The sequence below is a fragment of the Elephantulus edwardii genome, unplaced genomic scaffold (assembly GCF_000299155.1).
Source record: "Elephantulus edwardii isolate Elephantulus edwardi_28Jun2011 unplaced genomic scaffold, EleEdw1.0 scaffold00191, whole genome shotgun sequence".
Lineage (NCBI taxonomy): Eukaryota > Metazoa > Chordata > Mammalia > Macroscelidea > Macroscelididae > Elephantulus > Elephantulus edwardii.
The window spans coordinates 2,674,339-2,695,625 of NW_006399941.1; the positions used below are offsets into that span (position 1 = coordinate 2,674,339).

The 21,287-nt window shown below is 35.4% G+C and overlaps 1 protein-coding gene across 1 annotated transcript in view; it reads right to left on the reverse strand.

The window, feature by feature from the left end:
* ZFR (zinc finger RNA binding protein) overlaps positions 1-21,287 on the reverse strand; it is a 104,428-nt gene that overhangs the window by 50,366 nt on the left and 32,775 nt on the right. The window contains exons 6-11 of the mRNA XM_006896791.1: positions 15,748-15,995; positions 13,124-13,315; positions 11,829-12,120; positions 7,134-7,330; positions 5,269-5,388; positions 4,837-4,982 (exon numbers count right to left, since the gene is read on the reverse strand). Coding sequence (XP_006896853.1) covers positions 4,837-4,982; positions 5,269-5,388; positions 7,134-7,330; positions 11,829-12,120; positions 13,124-13,315; positions 15,748-15,995 — 1,195 coding nt within the window. The remainder of the gene's footprint in view (positions 1-4,836; positions 4,983-5,268; positions 5,389-7,133; positions 7,331-11,828; positions 12,121-13,123; positions 13,316-15,747; positions 15,996-21,287) is intronic.

Consider the following 21,287-nt stretch of genomic DNA (forward strand, 5'->3'; position numbering starts at 1 on the left):
AGTATATTCCTTCCATCTTCTTTTAATACTTCCTGGATAATTTAATATTCTGCCCAAAGCATCCTTGATTACAGCAACTCTAGGTTTGAATCTGTTCTTCGGTTCCTTGAGCTTAATGAAGGTAGGTGTGTCAAAAGACAATAAGGTTGGCACAGGATAGGCAGCGTTGCTATGAGTGGCAAATGACTCAACAGCACATAACAACAACAACAGCATTCATACACCATCCTCACAATCTCCTATATGCTTCAGTCCACTGTTAAAGTTATTCTATCAGTCCATTTTATTGAGCATCTTCCCTTTTTTCATTGATCTTCTACCTTTCCATAATGATGTCTTTTCCCAAGGACTACTATATTGACAATATGCTCAAAATAAGTGGGATTAAGTTGCACGATCTTTGCCACTATCTAGGGGATGCCTTGGATTCATGTCCTCCAAGACAGTATTATTCTTTTGGCATTCTGTGGAATAGTCATATCCAAAACCCTTCTCCAATGTCACAAATCAAAGGTATTGCTTCTTCTTCTGTTATTCTTAGTCAATGTCCGACTATTGACAAAGGAATTAAAAAACACCAAGGCCTGTCATCAGATGCACCTTAAGTCTCTGAATTGACATTTGGTTCATTTAGTACTTTGGAAAGGCCCTTCACAAGATATTCTCCAATGCAAATGCTTGTCATTCCTCTGTAGCATCTGGTCCCCACTGGACCCTCATCATTTCCTTCACCTGCTCCCCCCACCGACCAAACTGTGCAGCTCTGCAACTGCATCCTGGCCCATCCTCACCCTTCTGCCCCCAACCCTCACCTCCTTGTACCCCCAATATGTTTTTTCCAATAAAAGGAAAAAAAAATTTTTTTAAAAAAGATATTCTCCAATGCAATATGTTTGTTCATTATTTATTATTATTATTATTATTGCAACCATGGGTCTGTGGGCCCAAGTGAAATTATAACCTTGACTACTTTAATCTTTTACCCATCTATTGTGACATTGCCTGTTGGTCAAGATTTTGTTTTCTTGATGTTGAAATGTAATCTATACTGAAGGCTGTAATCTTTGACTTCTACAGCAAATATTTCAACCATCTTTATTCTCTTTAATTAAATTTGTACCATTTGCATAATACAGGGATTGATGAGTCTTCCTTCAATCTTTTAAGGCCACATTCTTCTTAACAGAGTCCAGCTTCTTTAATGGTTTGCTAAGCATACAGACTGAAGAGATATGGAAAAGGGATACAATCCTGATGTATCTCTTTCCTTATTTTGAACTTGTTCTTTTTGGATAACTGCTTCTTGAATTCAGTAAAGGTTTCACATGTGCACTACTAAGTCTTCTAGGATTCCCATTAATCTCAATGTGAGCCATACTTTGTTATGATCTACACTGTCAAATGACTTTTCTGAATCAATAAAACATCTTCCGGGTATTTCTACTTTCCGCCATGATGCACCTGACATCCACAATAATAACCCCTTTCTTCCACAAGCTCTTCTGAATAGTTTAAATTTCTGGAAGCTCCTTGCTGATCTACTATTCCAACTGTTTTTGAATAATTCAACAACAATCTTCAGCAAGATTTTACTTGCATGCGGTATTAATCATGTTGTTAGATAATTTCTGCACTCTGTTAAATCACTTTTTAAAAAAAATAGGAACAAATATGAATCTCTTCCAGTTTTGTCTTCCAAACTTCTTTACATAGACTAGTGACCTTATCCATGGCTGTATCCGTTTGTTGAAACACATCAATTGGTAGCCCTTTAATTCTTGGGAACTTACATTTTGTTACTGTCTCCAGCGCAGCTTAAGTAGTTATTATTACTGGTTCTTGATCATATGCTACTTCCTAAAATAGCTCAGGGTCAGCAAAATTCATTTTAGTACAGTGAACATTTAAGACTTTTGCTCACAGAACCCAAGACTTAAATTTGTTCAGTCCTTTTAGCTTGAAAAATGCTGACAGTATTCTTCCCTTTTGGTTTTCTAAGTCCAGCCTTTGTACAACAGGTTCTGACACCTGGCTTTGTCTCCTCAAGCTGCGCTTAGTTCAGTTTTTCTTCCTTTTTGTTTTGACTTCTTTAGGTCCTAGTGCCGTTTCAGAGCAAAAGATTTATTACAAACACAGAAAAGACAAAACAGATGTCAGAAGAGCACATATTTCTAAAGATTGTTAAATAGAAAGTTATTTTTTAAAGGCATTAACAAGTATTCATGACTAGGAAATGACTTGAAAGCAATGAGAGAGAGAATCATGATTCACATAATAATATAGACTCAAGGATAAACAATATGGAAATAACAGAAATAACTTGAATGTCTATCAAGAAATGTCACGTACAACAGATTATATGCTGCCAGGAAAAAAATCCTAACAGAAAGAGGTAATATGTAAATGGAGAAAAAAAAGGCTATAAAATGTATATGATACTTTGTTCTAATAAAAACTGCAATAAGGGGGGCAGTTGTTGGGGATGTTGGGGGGGGACTGGTGTGAAGGGCAATGTATATCAATTTTGTAGGTAAACCAGTATAAAAAAGAAAAAAGAATTGGAAAAATAATAAAAAACCACCTCTTCAAAAAACTCTGTATTAAATAATTTGTATATAAAAAAAATAATTTGTATATAAAGGTTCTTCCTCAGTTTCCTCTTTGCCTTTAGCTATTGGTGTGTATATGTGAGTAACAATTGTATTTACAGATTTTTCTTGTATGTGAATGGATAGTATCCTATCATTCACAACATGGTACTTCAAGACAGATCTTGAAATGGTCTTTTTTGAATATGAAAGCAGTATCATCATTCAGTACACTGACAAGAGAATTGTCAGAAGTTCAAGCTGGAATATCACTGTTGATGTCCAATGCATCTTGGCTATAATGTAATAATTTTTATTTGTGCTTCATTGACTATGCAAAGGCACTTGACTGTGAATTGTTAACATTTAGCTCACTGAGAATTTCAGAATCCTTAATAATGTTTATGCAAAATCAATACTTAAAATAAGAAACTACTATTTGAACAGAGCAATGGAACACTGTAGGGTTTAAAACTGGAAACTGGGAAAGGTGTGAGTCAGGGTAGTATTCTTTCTCCATACCTCTTCAATCTGTATGCTGAACAAAAGATTCAAGAAGATGGATTTAAAAAAAAAAAAAAATAAAAAGAAGCTGGATTTTAAGAAAAGTGGCATCAGGATTAGAGGACGGCTTATCAACAACCTGCTTTATGCAGATTACAGTAACTTGGCTTGCAGTGTTTGCTGCAATGGTTAACAGACTGCAGCCTTTAATACGGATCACATTTCAACATTAAAAAAACAAAACAAACAAAAAAAAAAACCCCAAACAAAAAATCCTGGTTTTTACTGCCGATATGGAGTTTCTTAAAAGAGTCCTTCCCCAGATGTAGTCAAACTTAGTCCAGTACAGTCTATCAGGCAAAGTCCATGTATAAATTCCTTTTGTGTTTTTTAAAAAAGGTATTCATAATCAATAAATCATTGAATGCACAAGATTCATTCATTTATTCAATTTCCAGCCTCATTTCTATCACCAAGTCTGTACTTCCCAACAATCATTCCTTCTCTTCATCTGTCCTACTTTTGCACTCTCATCATTAAATATTGTTAAAACATCTTGACTGCACGTTTGGTCAATTCTTGACTATAAAATCTGGTAAAAATCTCAATTTTCTCCTCTTTAGTTTTAGCTGTTGGTGCACATATTTGAATGACAATTATATTAACTGGTCTTCCTTGTATGCCTATGCACAGTATCCTATCATTCACAACACTGTAGTTCAGGACAGATCTTGAAATTGTCTTTTTAACTATAAATGCAACACCATTCTAGCTCAGTTTCTCACTACTGGCATAGTTTATCATCTCTGATTCAAAGTAGCCAATGCCACCTGACAATCTGAAGTCATTCAATAACAACCAGAAATTGTAAAAAAAGAAAAAAATGGAATGCATAAAGGCTAACATTCTAGGTATTAGGAAAATGAGACAGACTGGCATTGTCCACACTGTTTACAACAGATAAAGCAATTCAAACGTTCAACTGATAAACGGATTATACTTCAGTATCTTTATATAACAGACTTTTAACCATAAGGAAGAAATATTGAAGCATGCTACAACATGGGCAAAACTTCTAATGATGGTAGGTAAAAGAACCCATATAAATACTCGAACAAAACATTTAAGTGATGTAACTTAAAGGTATGTGAAGTCTATCTCAATAAAACCCAAGATTCCTATTTTAAATATATCTCTGGTATATGACTTATCTCCATGCCTCTCAAATTTTTTTTCAAATTTCTTTAATAGAAGTTCCTTTGTAAAAACAAAAATTCTCACACTATTATTTTATGAATCTATAAAATTAAGAATATTCAAATAAGCATATACCATATTTAATTGCAAATTGGTCATTTATAAACTATTTCTTCATATATATTACATTTAATACCTCAAATCTGCACAAACTATTATCAAGTTGATTCCATATTCCAGTAACTTTATAGGATAGGGCAGAATTGGTTTTGAACATGTGACCTTTCCAGCAGTGGCTCAATGCCTAATCTACTATGTCACCAATATGGCTTGCGTATAATTTAATTTTACACAAATATCAAGGCTACACTTGAACAGCCAATAATATTTTTTAATGTATTCTTTCCCTAGGCCTAGAATATTTTTAAAAGTGTAAATTAAAAATACCTGAAATCTTTACGCTGTGAACAAGAACCATAAATCCAGAATAGTTTGTAGGAAAGGCTCTACCACTTACTAGCATGCTATTCTAAGCTGAAGCTAATACCTCATTTCCATTCTCCACCGTTCCTCCTCCTCTCTTCTTCGCCAGTACTCTTCCTTCTGCATTTGCTTCCTCATTTTCTCTTCTTGAATCTTTCTTGCTCTAATACTGGGCTTTACTTCTACTTGCAAATCTGGATTTACTTTTTTCTGTAAACAGACAAGACAATGGAGAAAACAATCCTAGCATTTTCAACTATCCGTACTTATTTTAACCATTACATTATTAAATATCATTAAGACTTATTTGCAAATTTACTAGAGTACAATCATCAAGTACAATAAAAAAAATTCTTAGTAATCCAAGTTTAGTAATGCATATTTAGAATACACAAAGTTAATAGATGGTGTTTCTTGTTTACATGCTTTGTTGCACACTTAAAAAGGCCCCAATTATTAAAAAGAAAAGAAAGCAATCATTGAAAACTTTACTAACTTTATACTGAAGTCTGTGTCTTCGTCCTTTCAGATGCATCTCCTTAGCGTTGGGATCATTAAAGCTGCACTCACATAATTTACAATGGAACCGAATTACTTTTCCTTCATCATTTCGTACCTTTGTGTGGAAAAAAGTAATTTTTTTAAGAACCACAGAGGAACTGTTACAATTGAAGATTTTACTCATAAATTCTTTGAGAAAGCAAAGTTGTGACAAACTAGGACCTGAAGTGAGGAAAATGCAGCAATATTCTTAATTTTTAAAATGTACTCTGTAATCTTAATGAAGGAAATGATGAAAGAACAAAAATATTTATAAAAAAATCTTCTAGTGATGTAAGCAATAGTTGGTAAGGTGCCATCAAGGTGCCTGTGACTCACACAGCAAACCTATGAACGACAGATGTGAACCTTGACTAGCCTATGCCATCCCCATCTCGGATATGCTTGAGCCCATTGTTACAGTCACCGTGCCAACCAATCCACTACTGTTAGTGTTTCTGCCAACAGACATTTGTCAAGTTCCTTGGATATACTCTATTATCTGGCACTCTTTTACTCTACTGAGTTCAATGATAGCAAACTCTATTCCTGTAAACTAGGAATGCAGTCCTGATTGCTTGAGAATCCAAAGGAAAAAAGATCTGCTAAATCAGCAACTTCAATTTTACTATGAAACAATGTGACTGTTCAGAAACACTGGCTCCCTCTCTCAACACTTTTGTTGCTTAGAGTATTTCCACTTTTGTATTCATGACAGTTCAATGCTCTATTTGTTTTTTATTGTACCACTAAAATAAAAACGTTATGTAAAAGTTCATGCTTTCAAAATCTCCTTAACAAAGATGATTATGGCGTTCTTTCAAAACTCATCTCATTGCCGTCAAGTCAAATCTGACTCACAGCATGGAAAGAGACTGCCCATCTTTCTCCCTTAGAACTACTAGGAGGTTTGAATAGCCAGACAAGGTCAGCCTTCAGGTTATGAGGACAATCCCTGAAGGACTGCATCACCCTAATACAGTGCCCTATTCTTTTATAAGTAATATTTAGGTTTAAATCTTACTATGTTTAAGTTAATTACATGTCAGATATAGTTATAAAATATACAAAATGACACTCTTTTTTAAATTTTATTCTTTTCTCTGTGTGTGTGTACCGTCAAATTGGATCTGACTGGTACAGGAGGAGACGGCCCCTCCTTCTCCGGCAGAACATCTGGTGGATCCGAACCACATTTCTCTGGGATTGCGGTGCAGCTTCTTGCCACTAGGTCACCAGAGCTCCTCTGAAATGACACTGTGAATCTCCATTTTCACAGTAATCTTAGTCTTAAATCATTGAGTGAATTTAAGACCACTCAGTTATGGTTTAAGTTGAATACCAAACAAAATCAACTTAAAGGATAATAACCAACATGATTAGAACTTAACTAAAAATTCTATCCTCACGAATTCAAAATAATTCTTCATAAATGTCAAAAGAGAATCTATATGCTGGCAAAATATTTGTTAATGATATATCCAAACAGAAAAGTATTTTGCAAGGTACATAAAAAAATAAGATAGCTGATAGATGTCTTTCCCTTCCACCCAACTGAGTTAGAATCAGCTAATAGTTGACTTTCCAGCAGGTTTTCAGAGGCACAGGAGAGTGCCCATTTTCTCTCTCAGAGGAACTGGTGGATTCAAACTGCCAACCTCTGGGTTGTCAGAGCAACTCTCTGCCCTCTAAACCACCAGTGCTACCTTTCTATGACAAATATTACATACATTTTAGGGGCAAAAAGGGAATACACCTCTTCAATATTTTCATCTATCTTGTATAGCTATAAATTAAGGGAGGGAGGTTGGAAAGCAATACCTCTTCCACATAATCATGGCCCACTGGCTGCACATCACTCTGCAAAGCAGCCAGAGATGCAGGTGTGACTGGTTCTGATACTGTGTCTGGTTTTACTTCTGGCATCTGCACAGCAGAGGAGACAGGCGTACTTTTAATACATTCAGTTCCTTTTAAGTCTTCTGTTTTGTTTCCTGTTGATTGCAACTTATTACCACCTAGAAAAGCATAAAAGAATGGTAAAGAATTAAACTTTCATTTTTTTACTCATACATAATAAACTGCATCTAACAAAAACATCACATTAAGCTTTTATCTTTCCTACTTTACAACGCTAGAGGGCAAGGAGGATCTAAGTTTAAAAACTAAGATTTGTCTGATCTAAGCCATGGTATTTTCAATTGTTTCATATACATGTGAAAATTAGTTGACCAATTCAGCAAAGTAGCATGGTACAAGATCAACATACAAAAAAATCAGATGGATTTCTCTACAGTGACAAGGAGGTTACAGAAACAGAACTAAGAAAAACCAATACTAATCACAATAACAAACCACAAGATGAAATATTTGGGAATAAATCTAACTAGAGGCATAAAAAGCCTATACAGAGAAAACTATAAAACTTTACTACAAGAAACAAAGAGATTTGGAGAAATAGAAAAATATACCATGCTCATGAACAGGAAGACTCCATACTGTAAAGATGACAATTCTACCAAAGGCAATTTACAAGTTCAATGCAATTCCAATATAGAAACCAATTCCATTTTTCAATGAGCTGGAAAAAGCAATTTCCAACTTTATTTGGAATGGTTACGCAATTCCAAATAAGCAAAACACTACTGAAAAAGAAAAACAAGGTAGGCGGCATCACACTCCCTGATTTCAAATCCTACTATACAGCTGTGGTGGTCAATGGTACAAGGACAGAAACAGATCAATGGAATAAAATTGAGAATCTTGAAATCAGCTCATCCACCTATGGTCAAATGATTGAAATCAGTTAAGGAGGAGAAGGACAGTCTCTTTAACAAATGGTGTGTTGGCAAAACTGGAAAAACACCTGTAGAAAACTTAAGCAAGACTCACACCTCACACTTTATAAAAAAGCCAACAAGGTTATCAGGGACCTAGAAATAAAACCAAAGACTATAAAATTCACTGGAGAAAATCTAGGAAGAACTCTAGGAGCCCTAATCCACAGCATGAACAGTCTTCCAAATATATAATGAAAACCTTACAACCAGGAGAGAATAAAATAGACAAATGGGACCGTCGAAGAATCAAATCCTTATGCACATAAAAAAACTTCCTCAATAGGGTAAGAAGGAAACCCAAACACTGGGAAAAAATATTTGGTAGTGACATATCTGATCTGATAAGGGATTAATATCTAAAATTTATAGAATACTCCAGAACCTCAACAAGGACAAGATATACAATCCAATCACAAAATGGGCACAAGATATAAACAGGCACTTCATCAAAAAAGGACATCCAGACGGCAAACAGATACATGAAGAAATGCGGAAAATCCCTAGGTTTTAGAGAGATGCAAATCAAAACAACTATGAGATACCATTTCACCTCAGCAACAATAGCAAAGTTCAACAGAACATCAAACAACAAATGCTGGCGAGGTTGTTAAGAACTTTTAAGTCACTGCTGGTGGGAATGTAAAATGGCACAACCACTATGTAAGGTGGTCTAGCACTTTCTCAGAAAGTTGAAAATAGAAATACCATTTGACCCAGCAATTCCACTATAAGGAATACACCCTAAAGAAACCAGAGCTGTTACCCAAACAGATGTATACACACCCATGTGTTGGGTTTTTTTTTTTTTTTTTGCTGTTATTCACAATAGCAAAGAGATGGAAACAACCTGAGTGCTCATCAACAGATGATGGACAGAAAAATGATGATATAGTCACACAATGGAATACTATATAGCACTGAAAAGGAAAAAAAAGTATCTCCACACAACATGGGTGACCCTGGAGGACATTATGCTGAATAAAATATCTCAGTAATAAAAGGACAAATACTGCACAATACTACTGATATAAGACAGTACTGACAATAGGGATGGGGGAATCTTACAAAAGAGGGGATAAATAATGAACACTTTATTGGAACAGATGAAGAAAAAAACTGTTTAAAAGGAGTATGTGATTAGGCATTATCTGTATAACAGTTCAGAATAAGAGGCATATATCAAAGTGGACTGAGGGGATGGATGACGCAAAAATCATTTTATTTTTTTTTTAAAGTGAACTGAGGGATAGGGAGGAAAATGTGCAACAATGAATGAATGGAAATCCAACTTTTTTGTAAACTTTCGTTAAAATCACAGTAAAAAAGGGGGGGAAAATAATGTACACCAACTGAGGAGGAAAGTTGTACAATGAATAAGGATGACCAAAGAAGAAACAAAGCCTCGCAACTATGGTGCTGGCAAAGGATATTGAATAGAACATGGACTGCCAAGAGAACCAATAAATCTTAAAGTGCAGCCAGAGCGTTCCTTAGGGAGCTCTGGTGGCCTAATGGTAGTGAGTTGTGTTGTCAACCCAAAGGTAGCCGGTTTAAATCTACCAGCTGTTCAGTGGAAGAAAGATGGGCAATCTCATGTGTGATTTAAAACTTCTGAAAACCCATTGGAGAGGGAGTTATGGGTTAGCTCCGACTTGATAGCATAGAACAACAGTGCTCCTCACAAGTAAAAATTGTTAAAGAGATAATATGATTGCTAGTTTCTGGGAGCATGAGTAATGTTTATTTTTTAAAAAAATAAGATTAAGTTCAATGACCAGTTTTCATGGAAAACTTTTCAATAAAACATTCACACAATTTCCCATTAATGAGAGCAGCAAAAAAAAAAATTCATACTTTTTTGTTTTATCCTATTATTTCCTTCAATGTATTATCTAATGAAACATAGTTATTTACAAAATATTTTCTACTGTAGCCTTTAAGATTAACTTTTAAAACGGAATAAAAATAACTGAGTTTCCATGTTATTCCTTAATTATATTTAACACTTTAGCTATGAGAGAATATACTATTAACTGTGAATTTTTTAATTTATCTAGTTTTCGTTCTTATAAAAATATTTTTTTAAAAAATAACATTCCAGGAAGTGTACTCAGTCTTTGTAATACACTAAAGATAATATAAATGCCTTTTAAAATTTCAAAATTCAGAGGATATAAATTATGATGGAAAGTGATGCCCTAGGTATGGACTAAGAATGCTGAGAGGAGTTACTATCCTTTAACCTAACTCCATTAGGGAAAAGATTCACAAAGGATATGACATCTCAGCTGGTTTTGAAAGAATCATAGAATATCAACTGGCCATGCAAAAGGAACAGGATACCGAAACAGGAAGAATAGTGTATTTTAAAAGATGGAAAAAATGGACTTATAGAGATTTCTGTAAACTAAAAGTATAGAGCAGTGAGGCCATTAGCAGGGCCACAAAGTTCTTGAAGTTAAACACAGATCTCTGGATATCAGATAGGGATTTTTAAGTTTGCCCCAAATCACCAGACACGAAGGGATGAGAGTGCCAATGAATACTGGACGACCTGCGGAAGATCATCACTTAACAGACATACAAGTAGGAGAATCAATAAAGGTAAAAGAATGGAATGCTATTAAATAAGCACAGAAGGAAGGTTTAGCAGCAAAAAGTATTGCTGTTGCTGTTAGATGCCATCGAGTACAACTCATAGCGACCCTATGAACAGAAGATGTGAACCCTGTTTTTATCCTGTGCCATCCTCATACTTCCTGACACACAAGAAGAGCCCCCTGTGGCAGTCACCATGTTATTTCCTGGTCGAGGGTCTTCCTCTCCTTTGTTAACCCTCCAAGCAACATGCCCAAAGTGAATGAGGCAAAGCCTCAATTCTTGCCTTCAAAGAACACTCTAGCTACACCCACTCCAAGACATATTTGTTCTTTTGGCCATCCATGGGATGTTCAATGTTCTTCTCAACACCACAGCTCAAAGGCATCAAAACTTTTCCTGTCATCCATATTCACTGTCTGGCTCTCAGATGCATAGCAAGTAATCAGAAAGACTATGCTCTGAATCAGATGCACCTCACTCCTCAAACTGACATCATTACTCCTCAATACTTTGGAGAGGTCCCTAACTGCAGATTTTCCAGTGCAATGCATTTCTTGATTGCTGGTATCAAGAGTGTTAATTATAGATCCAAACAAGATGAAGCTGTTTGACAGTTCAAATCTCCTCTCCATACATCATGATGCTGTCTATCGGTATAGTAGTCACTTATGCCAAATGTTAGCCAGGTCAACAGAATGAAATGAAAGCAGTTCAGAAAAATGTGGAAACAATTCAACAGACTGAAGACTGGATAGAAAGGGTAGAAACAGAATTAACAATTAGGTTAGTAGTCTGAGAGGATTACAGGAATAGAAAAAGTGTGGGATGTAGTGAAAGACAGATTGGGAAAGAGGGGAGACTAAGAAAGAAGACAAAAGATAGATAATACTATTTGTATTGCTAACAGGATGAAACCGAGATGATAGAGTAAAATGTCAAGAGATTAGGTAATAGAAGAGAAAGAGGAGAGCCCAAGAACATAAGCTGAAGGGCTAGTCCTGGAATAAAAAAAATACTACACTTTGATGGAGTTAGGAAGAACATTGGGGGTGTGGGGGGAATCTCTAGTACCTACCAACAAAGTTTATTTTCGGTGTAGATGTTTTTTTGGCAGCCATATTTGCAGGCAGTGCTGACACTTTAGTGTTGGCTGTGATATTAAGAGATGAGCTCCCTGTAGTTGTTAGACCCTTCACCGAAGAAGCTGCAATTGATGATGTATTCACAGTACAATTGCTTCCTGCGATGTTTGAAGTAGAGGCAGTTGGTTTTGAAGCAGATACAGCTGTTGAAGAAGTAGCCTGGCTAACAACATTTGGTTCTGTTGAAGGAATGGGTTTACCAAGTTTTGTGTGCAATTTAACCACCTACAAAAACAAAAGTGTATTTATTTTTCAGGAAATTAATAGTGAAGAATTTAATTTTTTCTTTTAAAATACATTATAAAATGAAAACCAGAATTGTATGTGGTTTTAATACATGCAACTTTTATCTATAGTATGAACACAGCCCCTCCACATTAACACCTCCCCCACCCCCATCTACCACCAGGTGAAGACACTAAAGAAGAAAAAGACAATATGTTGGTCACATTCAAACACTCTTAGTTTTAAAATATTTGCAGTTTTTTGTATTTTCCATAATACACACATCAAAACATATCTAATTCAACAGTTTCTATACATTAAACTCATTGACACTGAATGCATTCTTTAAGTCACACAATCATTCTCATCCTCTTGTGTTTTCTTTCCCATTAACTGATCAATTAGATCCCATATATCTAGTTTTTGGTTTAAGTTTTAACATTATTCAGTATGATAGTTTTACGTTCATCCAACCTCCACAGCTTGATAAAAATCGAGTCTATGAGAATTTGAAATTCAGTTCTGAATTTTCCCACTTTGATTAGGGTTCTGCTACAGAATCTTTGATCAAAATGTTTAGCTAGGTACCAATCATCTGATCTTAAGGAAGAGGAGGCAATTATTCATGGAGGTTAATTAACCATTCATTCCATATCCTTCTCCTGACATTCCTGTGTTGCTTCAAGCTTACTCACCAACTGCTGTGCACTGGACATACTCCTCTGCATTAAAACATGACTAAAAAGGAGGGCAATAATCATATGAAAATCTGCAATTAGTGGATTAAGTGTTTAAGTGCTCCAGATCAACATAAAGGTCTACAGTCTTTTTCTCCCTTTATGTAATGCTGTCTCTATGTGTACTGCTCATAATGAATGCACCTATATTCAAACTATGAAGCCACCTTTACTTAAAACTCCACTGAAAGGGCTTTAAAGACTTCAAGGACAACATAAGGATGGGGTGGGGTGGGGTGGAGTGGGTGAGGGAGAGAACCACCTACTTTCTGATGCTTAGCTCCACGAATGTGGGCAGCATATGCATCTGCTCCTGTACAAGACACATCACAGAGCTCACAACGTAGTTGATTCTGAGTACCACGGGTAGAGCTGTTGCTGCTGCTGGTATTTTGTGAAGCTTTCAATGCAGCTTCTTTTTTTTTATGTTTTTGTCCTTCTAAATGTTCTTTATAAGTCTGTTTTTTTAAAAAAAGAAAAAGGACAATTGTCTAAATCATGTTAATACTCAATTCCCCAATCTCTAGAACACATTTAAAAATGATTGCACTCAACTGTTTTAAAGCAGTCTGAACAAGAGTATGCAGGATTTTCATATATACATACTCCATGGCAATGAAACAAACTTTTTTACTTTGTTTACCAAGAGTAATACATTTATGTAAAAGGCCACGATACCAACGTAAGGTGGACATTTTAACTTTGAAGAAATTTCATCTTTTATTACATATGCATAATATTAGAAAGAAAATGCATGTGGTGGGGAAAGGAAACACATGAAAAAGTGATTGTTTTTCAAAGAAATTATTTAGCAACAGAGTAATGAAGGGAGGACACGTACTTATACTACAATCATAGTACGGAAACAAAATTTGAAAATTAGCCTTTATAAGACTGACTTTTCTAACTAAAACTACTTTCTTTTACTTAAGACGCATATTAAAATCCAAGCCATCCTGAATAAAAGTCTATTTAATACATAAAGGCCAAACTGTATTATATATTCACAAGGGAAATATTATTACAATACAAAACATTAATGCATGCAGATGATTAAAGAAGGCAAGTTACTGAAATGAGAGATTGATAAGGACTGCAATACAGTTGCTTATTTCTAGTAGGGAAAAACAGTTTCCTTTCTAGGATTCATTTTTTATGGCAACACACTGTAGTTTTTAAGACAATCATGACTGGCATAAAATTATACGTTGTAAAATTTCAGAACTGGAGAGGACTTTATCTGCCTTGATAAGAAGTGGCTTCATGCAACAGTCTGAGGTTCACTTAAGTAGGACAAGTCCTTAACAAAGAAGTGAAGAAACAAAAGCCCAATGACTTTAAGCTTTCTGACTTGTGTAAAGTAATAAAAATAGCTAGGACTGAAATTATAGCTCTCTTTAGTATGACCCCATTAATACTCCCTCATTATGCATACATGTAGACATTACCTCCATTGACAATGGTGTTTTAGTCAAAGGTTCAGCAAGTCCTTTAGGTACTGCCTTTATTTAGCAGAAGCTCCCTTGCCTCATCTTATATGTGACCATATATATAGCCTCCTTCCTCATCCTCTTAAGACCCACAATTCAACAGCCAGTCTCAGGTCTATACAAATGCTGCTGCTATATAGCCTTTCAAGTGTTATGTTCTATACTTTCACTACAACACTCATACACGGTATCATCACCTCTAAAAGTAAGTGCAGAGCCTGATGCTCTTTGATGTATACCTTGGACTGCTGGAAATATTTTCTACCTATACACTGACTCTACCATGTAAATGCCATCAAAGTGTTTCTCTCAACCATTAAATGATGAAATAATTTTAGTAAGTCACATTTTCAAATGTTCCCTATTCTGATGTCATTCAGGTAATGACAGTATTTAAAACTATTCTCCAAGTTTAGTGCTAAAAAGTACAACAGAATTAATCTGGTACATTGTAAAGAATGTACATAGGGCGGTTGGAGTGGGAGACAGATTTCACAAGAAACAACTATCAAAGTAAAAAACTGGTTATTTTAAATAATATGACTTTTACCAAAGTACTTATTAAATGTTTATATAAAATCTAGGTACTCAAATAACAAAAACAGCTGAGAAGGGGGTTAAGCCCCTATTTTGTCAGCCTACTCATACCTAAATCATACATCCTTTGGTTTAGAAACAAGGAAGAAAAACTGTAAAAAGAAATAAAGCCCTCGCATGTTTTCTTCATTGGTATTTTTAAAAAGACCTTTACTTATTACTTGTTTTATGGACAAAGTTTCTATTTTCACAGAGAAGACTGACTATATGTAACATTAACAACTTATTTAAAGGCTATCTAAAGGGGGATAAAAAATTAGTAAATATATAAACTGCAATGTATGTGAAGAAGTGTATAAAACACATTGTACATGAATTAAAAAAAGATCACCGATCAATACTAATTACATAAAAATAATGCATATAAATGACTGTACAAAATACAATGTACATGACTGGAAGCACAAAGTATATGATTAAAAGTACAACATTTTTTAAGAAAGGCTTTCTGATGTTTCAAAAAGACAGTACTATTCTCCTGCTATTTATGTTCTTTAAAAACACATTTGTATACAACAAATGTTGTAAAAAAAAAAAAGTTTAAATGCAAGTATGTATTTCCCCCAAAACCAACCAAATCATCTCTCAACTTGCCTCATTTTCACAATAATTTTTACCATTTTCCCCCCTAAAAGAATTCTCATAGCATAATATAAATGATTGTTGAGAGAACTATGCATGCGCCTAGCTGAAAGTTAATAGAAAAAAATGGAAACCTATTTTGTAAGCCCAAGATTTAGAGTACCAAAGAGAACTACCAAAATAACCACAGAAGTGGCATGTAAAAGAGACAACAGAAGTACCTGTGGTCCAGCACAGCTGATCTTACAAACATCACAGTAGTGAATCTGGGGTGGCTTGGGAGGCTGTTTTGGTTTCAGTTGTTTATTTTGGAATGGTGCTTTTTTAGTAAAGGTGGTCCCTGTCCAAGCAGCTGTTGCAGCAGCAGCAGCTGCTGCCGCTGCTGCCTGCTTCTGTTGCTGCTGCTGCTGTTGGTAGTACGAGGAGGCAGCTGAATACACTGCTGCTTCATAACCTGAATAAGATGTACCTAATGAATAAAATCAAAGAAAGATTGTTATGTGAGTACAAAATGTCAAGGCAAATGTTATCAATTTACTAATAAAGGTAGGTGAACATATACATATTGAGTCGCAAGGGACTCAACGGCACATAACAGCAACAAACAACAATCTCTTATGAAACCTAGAAAAAGTCTTACTTAACCCTCAATTTCATGAAATCAACAAGAATTTCTTTTTAAGAAAACTGGTAAGCGTAACCACTATGGAAGGCAGTACAGAGTTTTTTCAAAAAGTTGGAAATAGATGGACCATTTGACCCAGCAATTCCACTACTGGGAATATACCTTAAAGAAATCAGAACTGCCACCCAAGCAGATATATTCACACCTATGTTTATTGCAGTTTTGTTCACAATAGAAGAGAGTCGGAAACAACCCAAGTACCTATCAACAAATGTATGGACAGAGAAGCTGTGGTATATTCACACAATAATATTATGCAGTACTTAAAAGCAAAGAATTCATGAAATAGTATACAAAATGGGTGACCGTGGAGTACATTATGCTGAGTGAAATATCTCAGTCACAAAAAAGACTACTACTATATAATGCCACTGTTAAAGAACAGGACTGATATGGGGGTTTGGGAGAAAACTAAGAGGGGATAAATAATGTACATGGCACTAAAACAGAAGAGGGAGAGAACTGTATAACTGGAACATATGATTAGGTATTATTGGTATGACAAGAGTCCAGAGTAAGAGTTGCATAGTAAGGTGGAGGTGGTGGGGGTGGGGTAGACAGGACTGTTTAACAATGAAAGAACTTTTTTTCCAAAGAAAAAGCCAACTGGGGGTAGGGGGTACCGGGTACCGGGAGAAAAATGTGCAACAATGAATGAATGGAAATCCAATAAAAACAACAACACTGTACATTCCATGTTCTAATTACTGAATTATGTTTATCATTAAAAAAATTGAAGACGACAAAAAGAGAACTGGTGAGCAATTATCTACAAGAAAAAAGGTGAGAGATGCAGGTAACATAACACAATGTCAGGTTATTATGGAGGTGTAAAGTAAGTTTAAAATTTGGATCCCTTCTTCAAGATGTTCATAGCTTAAAGAAGGAATGTGATACAATAGCTAAGAAAATTATAGAACGTATTCTATTTAAGGAGGATTCCTTTTGGGAAGTTACAGATTTGATGAACTCTTGAAATAAAAAAAAAAAAAAAACCAACCAAAAAACAAACAGATTAAACTTAAGTGGAGTGGGATAGGGTTGAAACTTCAAGAAAGAAAAATGTGGCATGCTTCGTAGGCAAGATGAAAGAAAAAAGAACAAAGATGACAAGAAGATTTTGAGCTCTAATACCTGACTGCCGGTTGTAAACGATAAAGTTGAGAAACTTTTAACACTGGTTTTGTGGAGGCAACCTGGCTTAAGTTTAGCAGAGAATACAAGACAATAAAGATTTTGGAATTAAAAAAACAAGGAACTTATTTATCATTCTCCTAAGAGGTACAAAAGCATTGTTTTTTTTTTCTAGTTCAAAATACATGGATTTATCCATTTCCACAATGTTAATAATATACATAATGCTAGTAATTAATAACATTAACATGTTTAAGTTAAATGAGATATATATATAGATTTGAATATTAAGAATTTTAAATTTGAAAAAGTTTCTAATTTTTACTTTTAAGTTTACTTTAAAACTCAGAAAGATCATGTGTTCTAAATTAAGGTCTCTGGAAATGTGAAGACTAATTTTCTCTTTAAGTGCTACTAGGTTGACAGATAATTCTGTAAGAGATTTCTAGTTGTCAGGATAACACAGAACTACTACTTTAGGAGACTTAAAGTCTCCTGTCTCTTGAATATAAACTGCTTTTGTTAAAAAGGGCTTTTATCCACCTACTCTTAATATAGACACAACACAGAAAGAAAAACATAAATTGGAAAAGTGTGAGTTAGGACGCACGAGAAATCAAATAAAATTGCATATATCCAAGGAAAGAAACAGTCATCAATTTGTACAAAAGGCCACTCCTGTTTTTATGTCAATTTACTGTTAGCTTATTAACTATTTATTTATGGAATTTAAAAACAGAAAATATTGATAACAGAGAAAAGAAATACCTGAAAATCAAAGTGGAAAATATTAAGTAAATGTTAAGTAAATAAAGAAAACAAACTCTTTATTGGGCAATACAACTAATCTCTTGTATTTCCTAAAAATACGATAATAAAATAACAGAGAAGGAAGGTAACAGTTATATGCTTTATATCTTTTTCACATAGGGAAAAACATGGAAAATGTAAATTTTACTCTAAAAAGAACGACCAAATTGTTCAATTTAAAGTAACAAAGCTATTTTCCAGACTACTCATTAAACCCATGATTTTTACATAAAAACTTTCTCTAAACGATTTATTTTGTATAGGAATAGTAAAAGTACCACTTTTTTAGCTTCATGAATTACAAATCAAGAAAAAGGTACATAATAAGTTAGATGAAAGCCACCTACGGTTACAATAGAGAATGTTACATCTCCTGGTTTTTTAAAATCAAGAATCCACACTATATTTGGGTGGCAGTGTGCCCAACTCAGTATCATCTTGGAACAGATTTATAAAAGCAGGTATTACCAATCTTAACTCTACAGATAAGAAAATGGATTTTGTGAAAATGTGATGAGCTTTAGAAAAGAACTCTTCAAAAAATATTGTTCTCACAATAATCATTAAGCAAAGGTAGTAAAAGGGGACCTTAAACCTATATAGTTTAAAAACAACACACAGAATGACATGCTTGGTAAAGAGTCAGAAAAAAAAGAAGACCTTCAGGGTGACGGATGGACAAAATGGTTACAAAACTCGAGCTTAAGGACAGAGGTTGTTCGACACTTGGCACAGGACTGGCCAGTGTTTCATTTTGCGGTACATAGGGACACTATGGGTCAGCACTGTCCTATCTAGAATGCTAAAACTCAATGACAAAACCCCTTCAGGTACAAAGGGAAACTAACCATAAACTGGAACTTACCTGATGGTGCCTATAATGTCAAGATGTGATCTTTCCAGTCTCATGTCTTACATAAGCTATGCATGCTATATTCCAGACACTAATCGTTCTTCCAGTATTGAGAAATTTTGTTTAGAATCAATCTAAAATAGTAAAAATGCAATCCATACTGAAGGCTGTAGTCTTTGACCTTCTGCAACAAGCATTTCAAATCCTCCTTAATTTGAGCAATCAAAGTCCTGTAATCTGTATAATGAAGGTCAATGAGTCTTCCTCCAATCCTGATGCCCTATTCTTCTTCATAGTATCCAGCTTCTCAAATAATTTGCTTAGCATTCAGACTGAACAGGCAAGGAGAGAGGGTATAACCCTGACACACACCTTTCTTAGTTGAAAATTTTGTAGTGTTTCCTTACTCTGTTCACATAATAGCATCGTGGCCTAGGTAGCAGTTTCACATGAACACAATTGAGTGTTCTGGATTTTCATTTTTCTTAGCGTCAGTCATAATTTATTACAATCCATAAAGTCAAATGCCTCTGCATAGTCAATAAAACACAAATAGCCATTCTGGTATTTTCTGCTTTCATCCAGGATTATCCCTGGTGCCACAGCCTCTTCTAAATCCAACCTGAACTCGTGGCAGTTCTCTATGTACAGTTATAGATGTGTGGTTTGTTGGTTTGTTTTTTTTTTTAAAAATTGAAATTTTAATGAAAGTTTATAAAGAACTTCATTCATTCATATAAAGAACTTTCCATTCATTCATTGTTATATATTTTCCTCTCTGCCCCTCGCCCCCTCAGTTTGCTTCTCTCTTTAGAAAAAAAAATTCTTTGTTATACAGGTCTTCCCTGTCCCCCCTTTACTATGCAGCTCTTATTCTGGACTTATGCCATGCCAATAAGTCATATATTCCTTTTATATAGTTCTCTCTTCTCATCTGTTTCAATGTCGTGTACATTATTTACCCCCTTTCTTAGTTTCTCTCCAACCCCCTTATCAATCCTGTTTTATAAGAGTGGCATTCTGCAGTAAACATCCTTTTGTGACTGAGATATTTCACTCATGACCTTCAACAGTAGTCCACTGCCAATAATTTTCACATTCTGTTGTATCACCTTTTTGGGAATGGGAACAAATGGGCTTTTTCCAGTCAGACAGTCTCAAATTTCCTGGCAGAGACTGGTGAGTATATTGAGGGCTGCATCTATGAGACAGGTCAACTGGTATCCCATTGACTCCTGGAACTTTATTTATTGTTAAAGGCTTCAGTGCAGCTTAAAGTCATTTCATCATCACCACTGACTCTTGACCATGTGGTTCTTCCTGAAATCTTTCAGTGCTGGCCAATTCTTTCTGGCAGTGATTCTGTGTATTCCTTCCATCATCTTTTTTTAAAACAAGTGAATGAGGGTTTATCACATGAGTAATGTAAGAGAGATACAAACAGAAGTATGGAACATTTTAAGATTTTTGGCCTGGAGTAACTCGTAACTCCACTTCTTTCCACATCAACACAGGGGTCAATGGAGATTAGAGACAAAGTTCCCTGGCATAGTGAGCGCTTGCTCTTGGGGCTAGAAATATCTGGGATGTACTTAAGGCCCAGCTCAGGCCTCAGTGTTGAGACTTCATAGTGGATGCAGCCAGACCCATTAAAATGGCTGTGATCATGGAACCCTAGGCAGTGATCTTAGAGAGCTGGTTGTGGCCTTGGTGGAAGCAGTTAAGGCTACAGGTGAGAACAGCCTCTGTGCTCAGGCAGCCTACAGGAAACACTGGATACTTGCAGGTCTTGTGAAGGTTATTTTTCCTGGAAGCTTTCCTAGTGTCTGTAGACACTAGGGCTAAAACATTCAATGACTGGGGGCTGTGATGGGTAAAGGGGTCCCTTCTGAGCCACAGGGTTAGGAGCAGCCATACTGAGGGTAACCACAGCAAGGATCCCTCCACTTTCTTTTGGTATTTCTTGGAGGAAGACCCTGGATAAGATGGGGTAAGTCAGTGAGAGTGGCTCAGGACAGGTCAGGGTTCAGAGCTACTATATATAGGGCTGCTAGGAGTTGCAAGTGACTTGATGGTTTTGCATATAACATCTCTCAGTATTGGTAATCAAGGCTTGAATTTGTCTTTCAGTACTTTCAGCTTGAGAAATGCTGAGCGAGTTCTTCCTTTTTTATCCTCCAATTCCAGGTGTCTGCACCTTCCGTCATAGCAGTTTGCCTTCTTGAGATGCCTTTTGAAATCTTCTATTCAGCTATTTTTCTTCTGCATCTCTTCCCTTT